Consider the following 23,436-nt stretch of genomic DNA (forward strand, 5'->3'; position numbering starts at 1 on the left):
GTGGGTGTGGGGCAGGGTGGGAGGGAACAAATCTCCTGCAGATTCCAGCCCTTTGTTCTATAAATTATAAACATATAGGATCATTCATCAAGCCATGTTAGGGCCTTATGGCATAATAAATGGGGTCTAATGCACAATAGATGTGCAATGTTTATCATTTCATTCACTAGTATGTAAATATAATAATGAGTATGCAAAATCCTAGAAAATTATGTAAATGAGGGTCTCCTTTTGCATTTCATAGTAAAATAATTTATAATTATGTGGGATTTAATGTGGAAAATAACACATTTTTTATTTGTCATAGGGGCTGTTATGGAGGATTGTGGCTATTATCATATGCAATAAAATGAGGCCTTCTCTCAGACACACTGCATAGTTCTGCTGGCCCAATAAAAACAGCTTTTATTAGCTGCCTTGACTTCCAAAATCTATAATGTTAGGGGGACGAATACTAGTAATAGAATACTGGTAGCTTCAGACTGCTCAACAACAACAATATCAACAATCACTACAACAGGCAAGGGAGGTTCCAGTGCCTGCTAGGGAAGTACCTGCACCAGAACCAGAGCTGCAAGCCCCACTGGTGGAGTGCCATGGCCCAAGGCATGATTTTACAAGTAGGAAGGCATGCAGATGGTACAGGGAGCACATCTTTCACCATGAACCACATTGCTTTAAATGCCAAAGGGGACCTGGATCATGTCACAGAAAAGTCCCCTGCTACACCAAGCCTCACCAAATTATTGCGTGTCCTGCATTTTATAGCATCACGATCCTTCCAAACAACAGTCAGGGATATCATGGGAATGTCACAAATGTTTTTCCCCATTCTCTTTTCCAGTCATAACAGCTACATGCAGCCACATTAATCGTTGCATAAGATTCCCTCATGAAAGATAGGATTTGCTGGACATGAAGAGAGGATTTTATACATTGCCAAATTTCCAAATGTTCTGGGAGCCATTATCCTCCCCCATGGCAGTGAGGAGATCTACCGCAACAGATAGCTTATCTACTCCATCAATGTGCAAGTGGTCTGTGACGCTCAAATGCACATCCTTGATGTGGTCTTCAGGTACCCGAGAGCTGTTCAGAATACTTGAAACTCAGGCAATCTAGCCTGTTTGAAAATTTTGAAGACAGCCTCTGTGATGACAGTTGGCTCAAAGGTAAGAGCTTCTTTCTATAGTCCATCTCCAACTATTTGTTTACAGCAAATCGCACTGACATGAAGGGCTGTCAGGGATGTGACTGCATCAGTTACATGACAAATGGCTTATGCAGTTAGGACAACAAGCCATAGTGCCAGGGCCCAGCTTTCTCTCTCCATGCTGTAGAAGCTTACTAATTTTATGTGTCCCTACAAAGCACTTTCCACTAAGGTCAGTATATGACCAAGCACTATAGACTTTCAACTGGTCACCTTAAAACAAGTGGCCGCTCAAATCCTCTATCTCGGAGCGTTTGAAAAATCACTTGTCTACCCAAATCATTTTGCGAGCACAGTGCAGCGACTTCCAGGTCAGGTGTGCCCTGTTAATACTCTATCAACCCTCGGTTAATGGTGCTCATATCAGTATCCTATCTGCTGTGCTTCAGCTCTGACAGCTGGGATGTCAGGCACAGTTTGTCTTCACCATACAGGGGTTGTATGAGTTCAATGAAAGCTGTGGAAGTAGCCTTTTGGGAAAATCTTTTTCAGTGTGTCATGTCTGACAAATGTGGAGGACATACTGCTTAATAGCCAGGGACATAAGCAATCATAGAACGAGGTTGCTGTCTTTATACAATGACGTCTGTCAGCTGTGAAATGCAGCTTTAGTGTTACTGGAGTGCTAGAACTAGGTAGAGATTGCTTGCTTGTAAGTGAAATGTACACATTTTCTATGCACCCCAGATACATATTTTGCATTCCTGAAGATCTGACACAGCATAACAAAGTGCTATAGCATACATATAGTGTTTCCTTAAAAGACGGCATTGACTAAGGGTCTGGAAATAGTTTTGCATGCCTTACAGCAAACTAGAGCTTCACTTGTAGTGTCTAATAGAATGTTGTGGATTGGCAGTGATATAACAAAGTCATGGGAGTTTATGTGATGCTGTCATTGCCATTGACTCTTTGGTTCAGGAGATTCCAGCTATGGTTGCAGGAATTGGCTTCTCACACACGTCACTTTTCAAACATGCCAGATGAGATGAGGTATAATAAGGCCTTATGTTCTAGCCACTATATCACAGAAGGCACCTTCAAATTTCTCAAAAGTAGATTTTGCTGTTTAGACAAAACAGGGAGAGCTTTAATGTATGCCTCACCCACAGTTGCTGAGATAGTGCTGCTCTGCTGTATATTCCATAATCTAGCTATACGGAATGTCATCCTAGTAGATGTCATTCCAGATCTACCTGAAGAACCCCCAAGTCCCCCAGCAGAAGACAGAGAGGCCACACAAACTGGCAACCAGCTTCAGGACAAGATATCAAATAGCACAAGATAAATGTTTTACTGTGTTCAAACTGTTATATGTAAAGCTGGTTGCTAAATTATTGTTTCACTGTAAACCGAGGTGATGTATAGCTATACGTACCTCAGTATAAATTTAAGAATCTATTAATAAATAAATAAATAAATAAAGTATTATGATCTTATCCTTTTACAAAATCATTATTACTGTAAAGAACCTTGAATGTGGAAGTGGAAACCTAATTTCTACAGTACAGTTATAATGTTAGAGCTGATGTTTATTTTTATTTATTTTATTTAAAAACTTTTCTATTCCGTCATTAAGTTAAATAACCATCACAACGGTTTACAGAAGGGCACGATAAAGAGAAATATGGGTGGTATAGATTACAAATTAATCATGTGCCATCATAGTACGGTAACAATTTAAAATAATAAACTAAGTGTGTAAATTAATCCTGATTGTTAGGAACAAATTAGGCGGGTTTATTTTAACATTAATATGCTTATGTAGGTTACTAATAACTTCTAGCTTAATGCATCCTTATCTATCAACTATTTTTCTCCTTCTCTTTATCTTTATAAAATGCTTGTTTAAAAAGCCAGGTTTTCAAATTAGTTTTGAATAATTTCAGATTTCTCTGTAGTTTTATTTCGAGTGGCATGGTGTTCCATAGTAAGAGACAAGCAAGTGACAGTGCTCTTTCCCTTACTTGCGTGAGATGTGCTGATTTGACAGAGGGCACAGTTAGTAGAGCTTTATTTGCAGATCTCAGGTTTCTTTGTGGTACGTGCATGCGCAGTACCATGTTAAACCAGTCGGCTTTTTCATCGTGGATTAGTTTATGGATTATACAAAGTGCCTTATAGTATATTCTTTGTTCAATTGGAAGCCAGTGGAGGTCAGCAAGTGTTCCTGTAATGTGGTCACTCTTTTTTTTGCCTGTGAAAACTCTGGCTGCGGAATTTTGCAATATTTGCAGAGGCCGAATTGTAGATTGAGGTAGTCCTAAAAGCAGGGAGTTACAATAATCTGTGCTTGCAAATATCATTGCTGGTAGAACTGTATGAAAATTGTTAATCGTTAGTAGAAATTTTAGTCTTCTCAGGATCATTAGTTTTGCATAACTTTCTTTTATTTTCTGTGAGATGTGTTGTTTCATGTTTAGCTCAGGGTCAATTATTACTCCTAGATTCCTAACTTTTATTGCTAACTCAGTGGTTTGAATATTTTTGATTGTGAATGTTGGTTGTGTGTGGTGTGTGTTTTTACGTTCAATGTGTAAGAATTCAGTTTTTCAATGTTTATTACCAGTTCCATCTGGTTTAGGAGCTGTTTGATTATTTCTAGATACATATTGGCTAGTTTGTTTCTTCGATGGTGTTTGGAATGGGTAACAGTAATTGTATATCATCTGTGTAAATGAAGTGAATGATTCCCAGTCCTGCTAGTAAATGACATACTAGGAGGAGGTAAATGTTAAAGAGTGTTGCAGATAGGGCTGATCCCTGTGAGCCAGTGTGACTTTGTCTGAAAGTGCATTTTTGATTTGTACCTGGAAACATCTATTGTTTAAGTATGACTCAAACAATTTCATTGTTTTATTAGTGAGTCCTATTTCTTTCAGTCTATTGATTAGTATTCTGTGGTTTACAGTGTCAAATGCTACGGAGAGATCTAATAGAACCAGAATGTAGTGTGTTCCTGAATCGAATCCTCTTAAGATATTGTCTGATAGAGCTAATAGCAAAGTTTCAGTACTGTAGTGTTTGCGGAATCCATGTTGTGCTGGGTATAGTATGTTGTTATTTTCAAGGTGGTTTGATAGTTGTTTTTGAACTGATTTTTCAATTAATTTGGCTATTAGGGGTAAGTTGGAGACTGGTCTGTAGTTGCTAAGATTTGATTGCTATCACAAGTATTGATAGCAAGCAAAGGCCCAGACAGTCCATGTTGAAAGAATGCACTCAAGGTGGAAAGACTAAACCATTGCAGAAAAGTTCAAGAGAAGGCCCAGACAGTCCATGTTGAAAGAGTGTACTCAAATGGGAAACACTGTACAACCTAATGGCCTAAATGTGTCCGTGGAATGGTATTCCATCATTTAAAGGTCTTGTTCATCAATAGCAACTACTGATGTCAACGGCTGACTTCGTGGCATTTTTGCATTGACTGTGGTTCTTTTAAAAAGTGGTGCGAGTGAGGCCCCTCCGGTGAGGAAACGCACTACCGGCAGGTCAGCAAGAAAAGCCATTCATAACATGTTGGTTCCATATCGCTGGATATGATTTGCAAGTATCATAAATGTAGACCCTTGGTTTGTAACCTTTGTTTGTTATTATTTGCAGCATATTTCGGCCTCTTGACAAAGGCATAGCCGAAACACGGTCCATGTCGGGTTTCAATAATCTGAGCCTCTTACACGATGGAAATATGGCATTTCTTCGCGCTACCAAACTATTAAGCTAAGTAAAATCTTCTGAAATTTTGAACAATAGAACAACAGAAGAGAACTTTTGCATGATGTATATGATTGGGCTAAAGTTTTGCACTGAAGCAAAGAAAAATTTCATTTCTTGACCTATGATTATACTTTTTGGCGCATTAACTTTTATGCTACTTATCATTACAAGATGCCCACGTATGAGGTCCAACAAATGAGCAAAAAAAAATCTGTTTCACCCATGGTGTACACATTTTAGTTTTTATTTCTGTGGTCATTGATACGGCTGATACCACTGCGCTAACAATTTGAGAGAAGTGTTGTGTGTGTGAGAAAAGTTCATGTACCAGGCAGCAGGATCAGGACTGGATAGCGCAGCATGTAGGTTGGAGCCCCAGAAGATGACATAGCAACATGGAGGCAGCAACCACAGGAGATAAGATAGCAGTATGAAGGCAGTAATATGTTATGGTGAGAAGAGACACCAACAGAACTGTGACTGGAGACTGCATCAAGGAGGCAGGAGGGCATACTAAGTAAGCAGCAGGACAACACAGGCAGATGGTAGACTATCCATATCAGCAAATTGGGCACTAGAACTCTGTAGTTTGTCTGCTTTGCAGTCTTATTCCATCTAACTGCAGTCTTATTGCATCTAACTGGCACAGGAACTTTGTAGATGCCCAGCAGGCATCTTTCATCTAACCAGCACAGGAACACTGTAGTCAGGACAAGCCTACTAGGCGTCTTTCATCTAGCTGGCAGAGGAACTCTGTTGTCAGGACAGGCCTAGCAGGTATCTTCCATCTAGCCAGTACAGGAACTCTGTACAGAGTACCAGCCTGGCTTGTTTGTACAAGCTATCTTTGAGTGAAACTTTTGACCCTTTACAACTTGGTGCATCATGGGTCATTTCCTCACCTGAGCTTTTGGCTGGTTGGGGATGGCATATCTTTTAGGGGCCTACCCTTGGGCTTTCCTGAGAGCTGGAGACTGCTGCATGGAGTGGATCACAGAAGCATGGGGATGGTAAAGGTATAGGCTCTAGTATTCATTGACTTAGTTGGGTTATCACTCATGCCAAATTGTTGATGGGGTTGGAGATGATGGTTAGGCCCTGTGTAAGGACTGCTGTCTGTGCCTGATTTGAGCCCTCCTCAACCTCACCATCTATGCCTGTATATGGTGCAGGTGGAGCCCTTGTCTCCTCTCGATATGGTCGGGTGTGTCCTGGACTATACGCTCCAGTGCTGCTGGTGCTTCAGGTACTGTGATTGCTGGTAACTGTGGCACTGTCTGTGGCTCCAATGCTGGCATGTCAGGGCTGGTAGGATGAGCTGGCTAGGTTTCTGGTGCATCTCACCGGTGATGTGGCATCCTGGAGGCAAATGGGGACTGGCCGGATTTGCGCCATGGCATCAAGCTGTAGAGGTTTAGGCTGGTGTTGAGTTGTAGAGATCATCCAAGGAGTGGCATAGCTAGTGTTGTTCTGGTGACTGTTGCTGCTGCTCCTTGTCTTCCTCACTGCACTGGATCTGAGCATCAAATTGCACAGCTGCTCTGAGAGCTGGTGCAGCACTGATGGTTCCATGAGCTTCACAACTGGGACTGTTGTTTTTCTGGGTGAGAGCTGTAGAAACAAATAAGAAAACATACATATGAACACTAAGATGTGCACATGTACCATTTGGCATAATATGTGCACTTTGCATCAATCAATTTGAGTATCTCATGCTAAAATATGTGGACATCTATAGCAGACTTGACATTTACAGGTGACATGAACTTACCAACCCCAGCTTGCATCATGAGTATGGCCTCATCCATCACTTTGAACATGTCTGGTACAGCCATTGAATGAGATGCTTCTCCATAGACATGTGGACTTTCAGGTAAGGATCTCCTCCTAATGTCTGGTACTGATATCTGTTGTGGATCACCACCTTGTTTTGCAGATGGGACTTTATGTTGTGGTAGCAGTGGTCCACCTACTCTTTGTTCTTCTTTATTCCACTGCGCTGGGATATGACCTGGGCAATGGTGTGCCATATCTGGCCCTTGGCTACCCTGGTTGTCTTCACTGTATAGTTCCCAAGCAGCATGTTGTAATTCTTGAGGACCACGGAGATGAGCATCTCATTGTCCTCAATGCTGAACTTGAATGTGCAAAGACAAGGCTGACCTGCTGCCTGGCTGCCGGATGATCAGGATGGAACTTCCTGTTCCGGAGAAGTGTCACTTTCTTTGTTCTCACTCTTACTCCCACTCCCCGCTTCTATCACTTCGACCCCTTTTCTGCACCTGCCCTGTCATTTCCCACCTGCCTCTCTGTCTAACTGTATAGCATCTGCTGTGCTCCTCCCACAACTCTCATCTGTCTATACTCTTCCCCCTTCTGTCTCCTCCTATGCCATCCCTCCTCCCTATCTCCTGTCCCTACTCCTATTCATCCTTCTTCCACCACTCCTGCCCTCCTCCTCACTCCTTCTCTCCTCCCTCCTGCTGTCCTCATGCCTCTCCTTTCTCTCTTCCCATGCCTTCCACAATCCATCCTCTCCAGCTCCTCACTCCTCCACCAATCCACAATCTGCCACACTCCTCCATTACTCCACACTACTCCAGTCCTCACTCCTCCAAAACTCCCCCACCCACCTCACAAAGACAAACTGTCAAAGAAGACAAACTAAGAGAAAGTTCCACACACAAATAAAGAAAAGAGACAAAAGTAAAGGTAAATAGATGAGAAGTCAAAAGAGAACAACCCACTCAGAAATAGCAAATAACCTCCATTAAACTCATATTAAGAACTCACCTCCTCTCCTCTCTCTCCCATACCTGTCAAACCCTCAAAGAGGCAGCCACAGGAATTCAGTATATATAAACAAATAAAATAACACATTATGCATAAAATGACACCGCTGGCCCTAAACTTTGGAACTCACTCCCTCCTGACCTTAGAATTGAACAATCGACACCCACCTTTAAAAAGAGACTCAAGACCTGGTTGTTCAACCAAGCATTCTCTTAATCACAACAACCAAGCTTTGAATCTCCATGACCGCCGACTTCAGTCTCAACAAAATCAGTACCAGCAATTATGTTCACTTTTCCTCAAAATATATTGTATTTAAATTATACTCTCCTTGTTCATTTAAGTTATTATTATTTATTTTTTCCAAGTTCAATTTACCTTGTTCATTGTAAGACATTATTCTATATACTGTCAATTCAATTGTTGTAATGTAAACCAAAATGATTAGTAACTCTGTTACCAGAACTTCGATATATAAAACTGTTAAATAAAAAATAAATGATGCCTAAAATGACACGTAACTAGGGTTGCCAACATTTCCACAGACGAGGAAAAATATTCCGCTCATTTGTATAAATTTTAGATCCTGCCCGGAAACAATTTAAGGACTGCATCTGTATATAAATTAAAGGGCCTCTCTGTACACAATCAAAAATTATGCATTAATAATAACATATTTTACAGGAAAAAGGACATTCATGGTACAGTATTGACATACTAAATGATGGCAGAAAAAGATATAAGTGGCCCAGCAAAATTTTCTTTATGTTTTCCTTTAATTTATTTATTTTTGATACTGTTAAGTAGAGATGTGCATCGGCCGAACCATCGGCCCGCCACAGAATATTAGTTTTCCTGCGGTTCGGGCGATTTTTTTCAAATTCTGGTATCAACTCAATAACAGGGATACAAACACTGTCCACTGCCAAGGTCTCTGTGAAGTAACACAAACCATGGAAAAAGCCCACTCATCACCTATGTAGCAAACCTGCCCTCAAACAACTATAACCTGGCATATGAAAAGACAAGAAAGCAAATATTGCAACATGCACTAGAATTCCTCCTCCTATAGGGGAAAGCTAATTGGAGAACAGAACAAGACGGAATGCTACAGATCCCTACATAGAAAATGCATTCCAGCAGAAAACCTCACTTCAGTCATACATGCATAAATAACCAGGCAGAGCATCACTAAATACAGCGTAACCAATAACAGACTAGGAATAGAAAGATGCAGACACAAACTAAACTGGAAACCCCAAGAAGATAGACTTTGTACACAATGCGACACTGGAGAAAGAGAAACAGAATGCATTTTCTCCCATGTTGTGCAAAATACACACTTATATATGTCAAAACAGCTGACAAATACACATCTAAATTAAAAACTCGTATAATTTTTTTTTTTAATTGTCAAAAAACCACTAAAATATTTAAAATTAGCAAACATATCAAATAATACCCAATAATTAAAACTAATTAGGATTTTAAAAACTCTCTGCTTTCCACTTGGGGAATTTTTGATTTCCAGTGACACTGAGATTGTCATAGATTATTGGTGGGAGGTGGGAGGTGGGAGGTTCAGGAGGTGAGGTGGAGGGCTGTAGAAACCTCCTTCTCCATTTCATATACATAAACCTTCACACTTACATGCTCCCATAAACATTCCCTCTCTATCACACAGTCACACACTCTCTCCCCCCTCACACATGCTTTCTTATTTTTAGACACCCTGACACATGCTCTCTCCCTCACACACACACACATGCTTTCTCACCTACACACACCCTGACACATAATCTTTCACTCTCTGTGTTTCTTGGCGTCTCTGACAATGGTAACCAGGACAAAGACTGATGTAAATGAGACCTGAAAGAGGGAGGAAGGGGTGAGTGTAGACCATGGACGCTGCCAGCGTGGGACTGAGACACAGAAGGAGAGGGAAGCAGGCAGAGAGTGAATAAATTAACTAGCAGCAGCCTGCAACACAAGTCACCTTTATTTTTTGAAGCAGGATACAAATTGTACAAGTACAGCAGCAGTGCAGCTTTATTTTTATAGGGTCGCCTCACTTAGGGGCCGATGTAATACAGTGATCTTAGCCCAGCGCACTGTATAACCCGCAGTTGGATGCAGGTTTTGAGGCGCTAACTAATCTCCTTTTGCAATAAGGGGATTAGCACCTCTATAACATCAACAAATTCGGCAACTCCTTAATGCTCTTTCTCTTTTAAACTGGCAGGTTTATTACATTGTTGTTTCTTTTACCTCATTGTTAATTTTCTCTATCGCTTTCTTTACATTCCAAGTTGCATTATGTCCCTGTTTTATTGTAACTGCTATTTCCTCTTCTATCACATGTTAATGTTGCTAAGTATTTCTTCTTTTGTCAAACCCTGTTAATTGTAAACCAGCATGATGCGACTACCATCGCGAATGCCGGTATATAAGAAATGCAAATAAATAAATAAATAAATAAATAACACATTTGTCAGTGAAAAGACCAATCCCCTTTCAGGACAGGCTTCTGAAAGGTGATTGGTCCTTTCACTGGCATGTGACAGTAAAGGGACCAATTGGCAATAAGTGAAGGAGTGAATAATTTAATATTAAGTGCCCGACACTTTAATATTGATTTATTAACTCCTTCTGGTGCCCCTAGTCAGATTTGGAGAATGGATGCTGAATTTCTCAGCGTCCATTTTCCTAATCCCTGCATGTGTGCTCGTTAGGGAAACGGGACGCTGATAAATTCAGCATCCATTTTCTTAACCAGCAGACAGCCACCTTCAGCGGACCTCTCTCCCGCTTGCACTGTCAAGGAGGCACTAGGTGCGCGCAAATGCCCCTAGTGCCTCCTAGACCGCACGAGCCCTAATTTAAATATTGCACCGCACCCCAGGAGAGTTGTGCCTGAGGGTGCCTTATGAAACCGGGTGCTGAACACACAGAGCCCGCTTTCAGCACAACTTTTGCATCGGACCCTGAGATGTCTAGGCCAGCCCAGAATTCATAGGAAGGAAGCAACAGGCTGTGTAACCGAGCAGTGCGTGAGGTGCAACAAATTTACTTGCCTTTAACTTGGAGTGAGTTGTGCTGTCCAACTGCGCCAAACTAAGGAAATCACAGGCATGAATCAGCGGCAATTCTGCGCCATGGCCGTGGGAGTCACTGTGCTGCAGGAACAGGAGTTGAAGAGGAGAGCCGAGCCTCACAAGGACGAGTAGGCAGCACAGAGGCAGAAGCTGCCTTGCAGACAATTGAGAACAGCAGGAAAGGGAAGGAACAGCAGGCCAGGGGGTTTGCAGGGCACTCGTGCTTCAAATGAAAAGGAACGATGGCAGGTGAAGGGCCCAGTGCTCTTTGCAGGCAGCCCTGAGCCCATGTCTCTGTCTCTCCTGCGACTGCACCAGAACAGAGAGGGCAGGTGATTGGAGCGGCTTCAGGTTCTCACCACTGATTGACCCTGGCTTTGCTTGACCGGGTTTTACAGTGTTCGGTTACTCTTGTAACTGGACACTGTTCACCTGGCTGTAAAACTGGACTGTCTGGTCCAAAACCTGGTCAGTTGTCCACCCCAAGCATGTTATGAGTTGCAAAACTTACCTGTGCAATGTGGTATATCAGTAATTTCCCTAACCACACCAAATTTTTTATTGCGGATGTTAATACACAATATTTCTGCTTTATTTACAGAAGTTTGAAGAATCCAGTCCACAGTTATTTCAATACACACTACCTAGGATTCTAATAGCACTAGCTAGATTAAAAATATAGAGATTTCAAATCCTGCAATAACAGAGGATATACAGCAGAAAATAAAACAATGTGAGCAAGAATTCAGTCTACGTTATGGCTAACAAATTAAAAACTCTATTTCACTAGCCACAAGCTCAGATATGTGCGTGATTCGCAAACATTCTTAAATCCTTTTGAAATGATGTGTATACTGTAAGAGTTAATCTATTAAATACTAGATTAATCTACCTGAATGCAAACAGGTGCTTTTCTAAATATCTTGCAGGATTACTGTCTTTTCATGGCTTTATAGATTCTCACTTTCATATACTTCCTACTTGTTTCAATTCATTGAAGGATTCCCAAGTGGGAAAACTCGTAGATTGTGTAGAGACTGAGTGAAACATCACACATAGTATATGAAAATGGGAAATATCATCCAAACTGCTTACAGCTATTTCCTGAATAGGCTTTCCTCCAGGCAAATATTGGTACCTAATAGATTAGTGATGATTACTGCCTTTGGATTGCCACTTGTGCCTGACACAGGAGGAGGAACCCAGAATATAAAGAGCTGAGGAGCCAAATGAAATAAATTATTCAAGTTTTTTCTTAAAAATCTTTCTTGAATTTTGTATTCAACTTTTGTTTATGGTTCAGATATTTATCAGCAGGGAAGGAACTTGGAGCTATGTCTATATTATTAAGAACATAAGAACATGCCATACTGGGTCAGACCAAGGGTCCATCAAGCCCAGCATCCTGTTTCCAACAGAGGCCAATCCAGGCCATAAGAACCTGGCAAGTACCCAATAACTAAGTCTATTCCATTACAAACATATTTAATCTTGTTTTAATATTTATATTTATTCATTACCTTTATATTAAGGATGTACATATTTTGTTTCATTGACTTTAGTCAAGAAAAGCAATTCAGTGAGAATAAGGACCTGATTAGTACTGCTGAACGCTCAATAAAATTTATAGTCAGGAAGAGTCGATAGCTCCCTGCCCAAGAGGATATACAATTAGTATAACTGAGGCAAGTGGGAGATGCACAATTTGAACCCTGGTTTTCCTGGCATTCAGCCCTCTGCTTTAACAACTAGGCTACTCATCTGCTTTTTCATGCTCTGTTGCATTGTTTACATATTTCTGAAGCTAATTTTAGCACATTAATAAAATACAAGTTGCAAACCATGCGGTGCATGGTAACTCTTCAGGCCAATGTTCAAGCCAAATTATCCCTTAGAATACTGGCAGGAAAGCATAAACTTTAAGGAAAGGCACTTGCACCTAGAGAGCCTTCTTACAGGTCAAAATTAAATCCATTGTTCATGTCAATGACCAAACAAATTTAAACTCCTATATGTTTCTTAGCAATTACATTATGAAGTTAATTACCTCAGCTGTCCTCTGAGTTGCCAAGGAGCCTTGAAAGTTGGGGGTTTATTTGGATAAAAACTTTTAACAATTACAATACCCCCAATTATGATGTCTCCTTTTTGGTCATATCTTTCTACTGAGTAATCATGTTCCAGTGTACATTGATTTTTGGTGGCCTTACAAATGATAGCAGTACACAAAAGCAAGCTGAGTGCCCTATAGGTCACCATCTTTCAGATTATATGATATTACACAAAGAGAAACCTTTACTCTTTCAGCCCCATCAGTAATTCACAAGTTTGGTAGGAGAGATTGCAGCTTTCTTGGCTACCCCTGTCAATCATATCTTTCCATTATGTTTGAAAATATTCTTTATTTTCCAAGTATCTTATAATCACATGCAGGTGGACTCTGACACAGACATGCTGCAGATGAGATGAATTTCCTATTTCTAGAAAATATCCCTCAGCTGTGACCTTTATAGAGCCCTGCTCATCCAAAGGAAATCCTCTTGGGCAATCTTCTTCTCAGTTCTATACTTAATATTAATTATAGGTTGTTTATAATATATCTTTTGAAAAGTTTATTATTTTAACCAAAGCCACAATGCTAATCTCAGCAGTATACCTGCTAAGAAGGACAATGACAGTAATTCTTGACTTTATGTATGTGTTTGATACACCAGAAAAAAATAAGTCAATGTAGAAAAAACACTTTTGTGGATAACAAATTATTTAGTTCTATAATACTTTGCCCTCTGATCTTATGACTAGCACCTTCTAGTGAAGTGTATTTGTTTCGATATGAATGGTAAAGTCTGACATGAAAACAAATGAAATGGGTGCAGAACCAGAATAATCCTAAAACCTCTAAGTCTCATTTTTTCTAGTCTCATTAAAATCTATGGGGGAAGAAAAGCAATGCATTTTGGGCCGGATTTTAAAAGATACGCGTGGGCATACATTTGTGCGTGCAACCCGGCGTGTACAAATGTATGCCCGATTTTATAACATGCAGGCGCAGCCATGCACATTTATTTATTTATTTATTTAAAATTTTTATATACCGGCATTCATGTTGCAAACACATCATGCCGGTTTACATATAACAGGGGTGTACAGTAAACAATTCAATAACCTATTTGTGTAGAAGGAAGCAGTTACAAATAACAAGGTAATAGAACTGGGAGGAGAGAAGAAAAGAAAGAGAATAACATTAGGTATAGGTATTTACATTAGTAATAACATTTTTACATGTGGAAGTGGTAGAATCTGGCTGAATAGAATTAATCGGTGTCCGGGAAAGCTTTTTTAAACAGCCAGGTCTTAAGTCTCTTCCTGAAGGTTGGGAGGCTGGGCTCCTGTCTAAGGTCCGGTGGGATGGAGTTCCATAGAAGGGGGCCGGCTGTTGAAAAGGCCCGATCTCTCAAGGTAATGTGTTTGGTAGTTTTGGCTGGGGGCACTTGAAGAGATCCTCTGAGTGTGTCTCTTGTTGGTCTGGAGGAGTTATAAATTTGGAATGGGACTTGTAAGTCGAGTGGGGTGTGTTGATGGATGGTTTTGTATATTATGGAAAGAGATTTGTAGAGGATTCTAAAGTGAACAGGCAACCAGTGGAGATCTTTTAGGATTGGAGATATATGGTCCCTCCTCCTGGAGTTTGTCAGTAATCTTGCCGCAGCGTTTTGTAACATCTGGAGGGGTCTAGTATAGGAGGAAGGTAGGCCCAGAAGGATAGAGTTACAGTAATCGATCTTAGAAAAAATGATAGCTTGTAGAATGGTTCTGAAGTCCTGAGTGTGGAAGAGTGGTCTAATTCTTTTCAGAACTTGGAGTTTGTGGAAACAGTCCTTGGTGGTTCTGTTGATGTAAGCTTTAAGGTTCATCCGGTTATCAATTAATACTCCTAGATCTCTCACCTGTGTAGTAGTTGGGATAGTTGGAGGATTAGAGATGGCATTATTATCTGGGGAGATGAGAAGCAGTTCTGTTTTAGAGGAGTTTAAAACTAGGTTTAGGTTAGCCAGGAGATGTTTAATTTCGAAGAGACAGTTTTCCCAGTGAACCAATGTTTTTGTGTAAGATTCTTTAATGGGTATCACGATCTGGATGTCGTCGGCGTAGAGGAAATGTTTGAGGTTAAGGTTGGAGAGGAGTTGGCAGATAGGTAAAAGATAAATGTTAAAGAGTGTAGGTGACAGTGAGGAGCCCTGGGGGACACCTATGGATGCGTCCATTCGTGAAGATTCTTTGTTCTGTATCTTAACCTTGAAGCCTCTGTTGGAGAGAAAAGATTTAAACCATGAGAGAGCTGTGCCTGAGATACCTATAGAAGCCAGAATGGAAGTGAGAATGGAATGATTGACCGTATCAAAGGCGGCTGATAGGTCCAGTAGAATTAAGAGGAAGGATTGGCCTTTGTCAAGGCCCATTAATATGAAGTCAGACATGGAGATGAGGAGGGATTCTGTGTTCAGTGACTTGCGAAATCCGTATTGTGATTGGAATAGGATTTTGTTTTCTTCTATGTATTCGGAGAGTTGAGTATTGACAACTTTTTCTAGAATCTTGGCTATGAATGGGAGATTGGCGATAGGACGGAAGTTGTTGGGGTCTTTAGGATCCAAGTTGGGTTTCTTGAGTAGAGGTTTGATGGAGGCCAATTTGAGGTCGTCAGGATATAGTCCTTGGGAGAGTGAGCAGTTTATGATGTCCGACAAGGTTTTAGCGATGGAGTCAGGGATGGCCAGGAGCAGTTTGGTGGGGATAGTATCCAAAGGATGGGAGGAAGGTTTCATTCTTCTTATAAGAGTTTGTATCTCTAAGATAGAGATGGGTTCAAGTGTTTCCAGACCATTGTTGTTGAGGGATGATTGTTGAAGAGACTGGTAAAGAGCAGGGTCGGTGGGATTAGAAGGCAGATGAGTTAGAAGGCTGTTGACTTTGTTGTGAAAATGAAGAGCCAGTTCTTCAGCTTTGGGTTGTGCTAGGTCGTTGGGAATCTCCTGTGGGATGATTTGGGTGAGATTGGAGACATAGGCGAAGAGGGCTTTTGCGTCGAAGATTAAGTGGTGAATCTTGGATGCATAGTAGTCCCTTTTGGATTTAGAGGTAGTTGACTTGTATTGATGGAGGGTGGCTTTGTAGATGGATCGTGTATTGGTGCTTGGGGATTTGCGCCAGTCGCTCTCTTTCTGTCTTAGATTTTGTTTTAGCTTTCTTAGTTCTTCCGTGAACCATGGTTGTCTTTTGGAGGCGTTTGGGAGTGATTTTTTGGTTGCTAGCGGACATAGCTTGTCGGCTATGGAATCTGTGATGGCTTTCCAAGAGCGGAGAGCTGTGTTCGGGTTTGAGAGATCAATGGATGGAAGTTGAGAGGCTAGGTGGGAGCTGAGGTCTTCTGTAGAGCAGGATCTTCTGTATGGGAAAGATGGTGAGGGCCCTTTGGAGGTGGAGGGTTTGTTCAATGAGAATGCGGTTGAGATAAGTGAGTGATCAGACCAAGGGACCTTCTTGCTTTTGAGGCGTGAAGAATGTTTGATGCCTGGGTTAATAAAGATAAGATCCAGCGTGTGGCCTGCTTTGTGTGTGGGTTTGGTAACTAGTTGTTTGAAACCCAGGGCTGAGAGGGCAGAGAGAAAGGATTCACAGCTGGATGATGGGGTAGGATTGTCCACATGCAGATTAAAATCTCCTAGGATAATTGCTGGAGCGTCCAGTTTGATGAGGGTTGTGATTTCCTCTACTAAGGGGGAGGGGTCTGTCTCAAGGAGGCCCGGAGGGGCGTAGACGAGTAGGATTTGTAGTTGTTCCGAGGTGAAGAGACCCATTTCTAGTTTAGAGTCTGAGTTGTATGGGTGCTGGATGAACCCGAGGTCTTTTTTTGATGCAAATAGGAGTCCTCCTCCTCTTTTTTTCAGTCGGGGGATGGAGAAGATGTCGTAGTTTGATGTGGGAAGTTGGTTTATAATTGCTGTGTCCGTGGGTTTGAGCCATGTTTCTGTTATAGCACATATATCTGGTTTGGTATCAAGGAGATAGTCGTTGAGGATTAGAGATTTCTTGGACAGAGATTGTGCATTGAATAGTGAAAGTGAGAATACAGTGAGGCCTAAGAGTTGGGTGATGGGTGTTATCAAAATTGGGGTGAATGATTTAAGGTTTCGGTGTAGCGCCTGTCGTTTGTGTTGTAGTATGAATGATCTGTTCGGTTTTCCTATTGCTGACAGGCTGTGTTGTAAAATAGGTATTGGGAAGGTGGGGAACATTTTAGCGTGTAGTGCTTGTGTTGTAGTGGTGCTGCGTTAGTGCTGTTGATGGACCGAGGGGCGAAGGCAGTCTTTGTGAGTCTTTTGTTTTAATGTAGAGTGCTGAGAGGTAGTTGTTTTGCTGTTGCTTGAGTGTTGTTTGCTCAGGATGGTTGCTTGCTGAATGCTTGCAGGATGGTTGTTAGCTGAATGCTTGCAGGATGGTTGCTTGCTGAATGCTTGCAGGATGGATGCTTGTTGAGAGCTTGCTGAGATGACACTGGCTGGGTGCAGTATGGTGCTTGTTGGGAGAGAGCTGGAAGAACGTGAAGCAGGATGGATGCTGGCTTACTTATGAGGGTTCACATTGGTTTCAATATAACCAATTAGGTTACTTGCTGTTAGGAGGATAATGGATGAACCAGCTATTATCATAGTCATGTGAGAAGTTGGTGGAAACCATCAAACATTTAGAGGAAGGATCCCTCACTATGGGAAGGGACTTTTTGTTATAAAATCCAGAGTCGGCGCGCGCAAGGGAGTGCACACTAGTGCACCTTGTGCACGCCGTGCCCTAGGAGAGCCCCGATGGCTTCCCCGTTCCCTCCGAGGCCACTCCGAAATTGCAGTGGCCTTGGATGGAATTTTCCTTCCGCCCCCCCACCTTCCCCTCCCTTCCCCTAGCTAACTCACCCCCCCAGCCCTACCTAAACCCCCCTCACCTTTGTTTTACATGTTGCGCCTGCCTCTATGAAGGCCTACAAAGGCCTCTGGCCATGCCCCCACCCTGCCCCGGAACGCCCCCGCCCCACCCCTTTTTTCAGGCCCTGGGACATACGCACGTCCCAGGGCTTGCACGTGTCACCAGGCCTATGCAAAATAGGCTCAGCATACATAACCCCCCTGTGCACGTAAATCCAGCTGGATTTACGCACGTAGGGCTTTTAAAATCTGCCCCTTTGTATACTCCAAGGCAGACAGAGTGAGGACAATTGGGTATGGAAGAAGGCAGAGCAGGACCGATCATGATTCAGCACTTTTTTCAACCAGCCTATCCCAGCTGGGAGCTGCATGTCTTGATTCTATTTCATTGCTTTTGTTAAGTTTAATTTAAAACTACGAATACTTTGAGCAGTGACCGATTTGCTCAATTATTCCTATGTTCGCTATCGATTAGAAGAGGCAGAGATTCTCAGCTTTCTTGCTTCAAAACTTAGCATGAAAGAAAAACAAATTCAAAAACAAAATTTACAGGAGAACTGAAAGTATGCTTTTAGAGTAGGGGGTGAACAGTTTCAGTCCTCAAGGGCTGCAAACCAGTAGGGTTTTCAGGGTATCTCTAATGCATATGCATGAGAGAGATTTGCATACACATTGCCTCAATTGCATACAAATGTTTCATGCATATTTAATAACAATATCCTGAAAACCAGAACTGCTTGCAGTTCTCAAAGGCCAGAATTGCCCACATCTGTGTTAGAGTCATTCACTTACACTTATATTTTGGAATGCCATCTAATTGCATGAGAAAATCTGTAATCTCTGTAAAAGCAAAGTAGTGCATATAATCAGGTTAAAGCTACCAGTTTAGCTGACATTGCATCAGTGGTTCCAGGAAAGATAAAGTCAGTGAGATTATCTGTTCTTATAGTTCATGGACTATTTGTATACCACAGTTACCTACAGAGTCCGCCTGCTTTCTTTGAATAAAAAAATCAGAATGACAGTTTATTGAGTCTATTTAGTATCATGTGCTTATTATTTCATATATATATAGAGAGAGAGAGAGAGAAAGAGAGACAGAGAGAGGGAGAGAGAGCGCAAGAGAGAGATTGCTTTAATTTCTCACTGTTTTGGCTGTTTTGTAGAGAGATATGGGATCCAGTTAATAAGACTGATGAAATGATAAATGGTGCTTTGTTTGTGACAAAATTGGCTGACTGGTCTGCTGTCTGTGTGTCCACACTAAGGCATGCAAACACTACTACACTAAAATCCCCTCCCCATTAGTCATCTCTGTTTATATATTTCAGCATGTCCCTTACAGCTTGAGGCAGATATGGTATTGTGGTAAGAAGAGAGAAGGCTATTCATCCTCCAGAAAGACCTGGGGCAAGCACTGGTAGCAGTGATGATGACAAGAGCATGAGATCAGGAATGCTATAAGCTCCCTTCATAGATGAACAGATGGGGAACCTGCAAGAGAGGCAAAGTTGGCTGAGAAGACAGAGCAACAGCTGCCTAGAGCCTACGCTCATCTCTAGCGTTGGTAGGTTAAAGGAAGAGGAAAAAGAAGATTCAGAGGAGAGATGAAGAAGCAGTGGGGTATGCTAGGAGTAGGCGATCATCAGCCAAAAAGAGAACAAAACTCTCTTTTCTGTTCTAATATCTGCAGCAAATATTTGCTGAACATACTAATTCAGATAAATCATGTGAAAGATGAAAAGAATTTGAAAAAAGGAATATTGAAAGTCTAACAGCTGAGGCAGGATTGGTAAATAATTTCTATTAAAGTCCTCCCACTTACACGGTAAAGGCAGAATTTGTACGCACATGTGCGCGTCCATATAAAATTGTGCGCACATGTAAGTGTGTTCAGTTTATTCTGTGCCATGCACGCACACACGTGCGAATGTTATAAAATGGCTGCATCTTTGTTCATGAGCTGGCATATGTGGGTACATGTGTGACCATGTGCCGCTTTTAAAGTTATCGTCTTTCAGGGTCATTCATCATCGCATTAGAGCCGCACCACGTGATAAAAGAAGTCTAACCCTCAATAAGCATGCAATTTTTATTGGATCACGCGTTAGTATGCAAAAATAATGAGTATTCAAAACCTAGAAAATTATGCAAATGAGGGACTCCTATTGCTTTTAGAGGTAAAATAAAGCACAATAATGAGGGATTTAACATGGGAAATAGCACCTTTTCTTTGGTGATATGGGGAAAACATTTTTTATTGTGCAACAGTGGCTGTTATTACAGATTGCACTATTATCGCAGCTATTATTGCATGCAATAAAAGAGGCTTTCCTCAGACACACCTATACAGCCCTGCTTAACTGCCTTCCTGAGTTACAATGTTAGGGGGAAGTGTACTAATAGTGGGATACTGGCTGCTTCAGGCTGCTCAACAACAACAACAAAACAACTACAAAAGCAACTACAGCAAGCAAGGTAGGAGCCAGAATCGCTAGCCCCACCAGTGGAGTGACCTGGCATACGGCAGGGCTTGCCATGCAGGAGGGCACACCAGCAGTATAGGGAGTTCATCTTTCATCCATGAACCGTATTGCTGGGCATGCCGGAGGAGCAAGTGTTTACCAGGTAATGCCTCAGCTCTCAAGGCTATCATGGAATTATATCAATAACTCAAAGGGGATCTCTATCCAGTCATGGAATGTCCCAAACATACCAGACCTTATCAAACCGTTGTGCACCCTGCTTTTTGTGGCAACTGGCTCTTTCCAAACAACAGTCGGGATTGACAGGGGAAAGTCCCAAACCTCTTGTTCTTGCTGTCTCAGCCAAGTCATAGCAACTGTATGTGGCCACATTAACCATCACATAAGAATCCCTCATGAAATGCAGACTTGCAGGAATTGAAGAGAGGGTTTATTAGATTTTTTATTTTATCAGTGAAATATTACGCAAAGTCATTATTAGTGGTGGTGCTGAAGGTAGTTTTTAATTGATTTGGAGGTTTTGTGAGTGTTAGTACAATATTGAACAGCATTTTTGGGTTATGGTAGTGTTTACAAATTTTTTTCGAATATAATTCTTTTTTTGCATTATGTATTAGTTTTTTATAGCTTGCTAGAAATGTTTGGTAGGCATTTAGCAGTGGATCCGTTTTGTTCCTGCGCCAGTCTCGCTCTTTTTTTCTTAGTTCTCATTTTGCTGCTCTTATTCTCTCGCTGTACCAGATGTTTGGGTGTTTTGGCTTTTTTATTGACTTTATGACGGTGGGGTTTAATTTGTCAGCAATATCTTTGGTGATGTTTATCCATGAGTTTGTGGCTGTTTCTGTATTTGTAAAGTCGATGTTCTTGAGTTCTTCTTGTAGATTTTGTTGTAATGTTTCAATGTCAAAGGGGGGGGGGGGGTGGTATATGAAGGTTCCAATGTTGTTGTTTTCATTTTTGTTGGGTTTCGTGTTGTAGGTAAGTGAGGTTTGTATGAGGGTGTGGTCTGACCACGGGATTTCAGTTGTGTTGGTTTGGTGGGTCTTCCAGGTGTCCATGTTGATAAAAATTAGGTCAAGCATGTGTCCTGCTTTGTGTGTTGGTCCCTCGATGATTTGTTCTAGACCCATTGTTGTTAGTGCCTCCATGATTGTTTTGCATGTGTTTGTGAGGGGGTGGATGTCTATGTGTAGGTTGAAATCTCCCATTATAATGATTGGCTTGTTGAGCGTTAGGTTGGCTATGAAGAATTCTATTACTGGAGAGCAGTTTCTATTTAATGAATTAGGTGGACAGAATACTAGGCATATTTGTAAATTTGTTGACTCAAAAAGTGCAATTTCAAACGGTGTAGAAATCTTGGAAGTGATTAGTTTCATCTGCAAGCTTTTTTTGCTTATTAACATGAGACCTCCTCCATTTATTTTTAATCTGGGGATCGAGATGGTGTTGTATGTTGGATCATCTATTTGATTAATTAGTACATTGTCAGTGTTTTTTATCCAGGTTTCTGTAATCACAATAAAATCCACTGGCTTCCAATTAAATACAGGATCCAGTTCAAGTCTTTAATGATGATACATAAGGCCTTACACAACATCGCACCTCTCAACCTAACATTCCAAATTCAATTACACACATCTGTGAAACCAACCAGAAGCGCCTATCAGAACAGACTAATCACACAACCTGTGAAATCCGTTCTGAGGAAACGTGCATTATCCACAGCAGGCCCTTCACTTTGGAACTCGCTCCCTCCAGACCTTCGTTTAGAACCATGCCACTCTACATTTAAAGGGAAACTTAAGACTTGGCTTTTCAAACAAGCTTTCCCCTAGAGCCAAGAACACGAAGAAAAGTCTTTTCAAGCCCACAACGAGTTATTCAGATCTATTTTTTTCTTCCTTTGTTAATCAGAAATTTACACATGCTGACTTCAATGTAAAACTTATTACTTTGTTTTTGTTCAATGTAAAACTTCTTTTATTCTGTTCTATGTAAACCGCTATTTGTAGCGATAGTTACTGTTCTTTGTGAACCGGGGTGATATGTATATTATACAGGAACCTCCGGTATATAAATTAATTTAAATAAATAAATAAAATAGGTCTGTGAGGATGGGCATTTTTTTTTTTACTATTGATTGTGTGTTTAAAAGTATGAAGGATAGGATCATGCATTTGGTGTATGTTTTTAAATTCCTATAGGTAATATTTGCTTGGTTGTACTCAATTTTTTTCTTCTTAAGGCTTCTGTGCTCATTATGAAGTTTGTTTTCCATTTGGAGAGTAATAGTATTGTTGCTATGCAAACGTTTTCTCTTCTGTTGGCAAACCACAGAGGCTGAAGGGCCTGCATCAGCACTCCTCACTGAAAGGCCTACATTAACACTTCTTGCTGAGTTTGCATAATCTCGTCCTGTACAGACACAAAGTCTGCATTTCTTAAGCTTTTAGCCTCTGCCCTAGATAGAAACCGGCACAGCATGAGAGATTGTAGCCATAGCAACGTAGGCATGCACGCAGGCAACATGCATCAGCACGTAGGACGTATTAGCCAATCATATACTGTATAGTAGTTGCTGTGGAATTCTGTAACTCGATATAATAAAAACAACATCCTCAGACTGAGATCAGATGATCATCAGAGGATGCTGGCTCCGTAAGAATCCTGTCTGACATGCTTCTTCTTTCCCTTCGGCACTACAAGTATCCATTTTGCTTTTTCAGATGCTTGGGTTGCGCTGGGATGAAGTGCAGGTTGTAGTTGTCTTGATTGTGCTTTCATGTATATATTAGGAATTTTGTGGAAAAGGCTAACCAGAGATTCTGTAGATTGTTAGGGTGCTGTATTCCAATGATCCTGCTGTACTCTGTGGACGCACAAAGGGGTGCACAAAGGGGCCTGCCCCTTTGTGCATGCGACACCCAGTGCACAGCGCCGACTGGGTGAGCCCTGATTTAAAGGGCTTTTTTCTACTGTCGCAGTGCGGTGCCATCAGCACTGCGACTCTCCTGTGATTGGCCTGTCCTGTTTGAAGGTGCAGCCTTTTTTTTCCCCCAGGACTTGCGAGCGGTCTTCAGCTCTGGGATGAGGTAGCGCGAGGTGGGCGAGCTCTGGCTCGAGCCCAGGTGGAGGCGGTGCTGGCTGGGCGA

The 23,436-nt window shown here is 41.5% G+C and overlaps 1 protein-coding gene across 1 annotated transcript in view; it reads right to left on the reverse strand.

Moving 5' to 3' along the window:
* The window catches only part of LOC115077500 (vomeronasal type-2 receptor 26-like), a 173,436-nt gene that overhangs the window by 42,752 nt on the left and 107,248 nt on the right, over positions 1-23,436 (reverse strand). The window contains exon 2 of the mRNA XM_029579791.1: positions 6,409-6,541. Coding sequence (XP_029435651.1) covers positions 6,409-6,541 — 133 coding nt within the window. The remainder of the gene's footprint in view (positions 1-6,408; positions 6,542-23,436) is intronic.

The sequence above is a fragment of the Rhinatrema bivittatum genome, chromosome 16 (assembly GCF_901001135.1).
Source record: "Rhinatrema bivittatum chromosome 16, aRhiBiv1.1, whole genome shotgun sequence".
Taxonomy (NCBI): Eukaryota; Metazoa; Chordata; class Amphibia; order Gymnophiona; family Rhinatrematidae; genus Rhinatrema; species Rhinatrema bivittatum.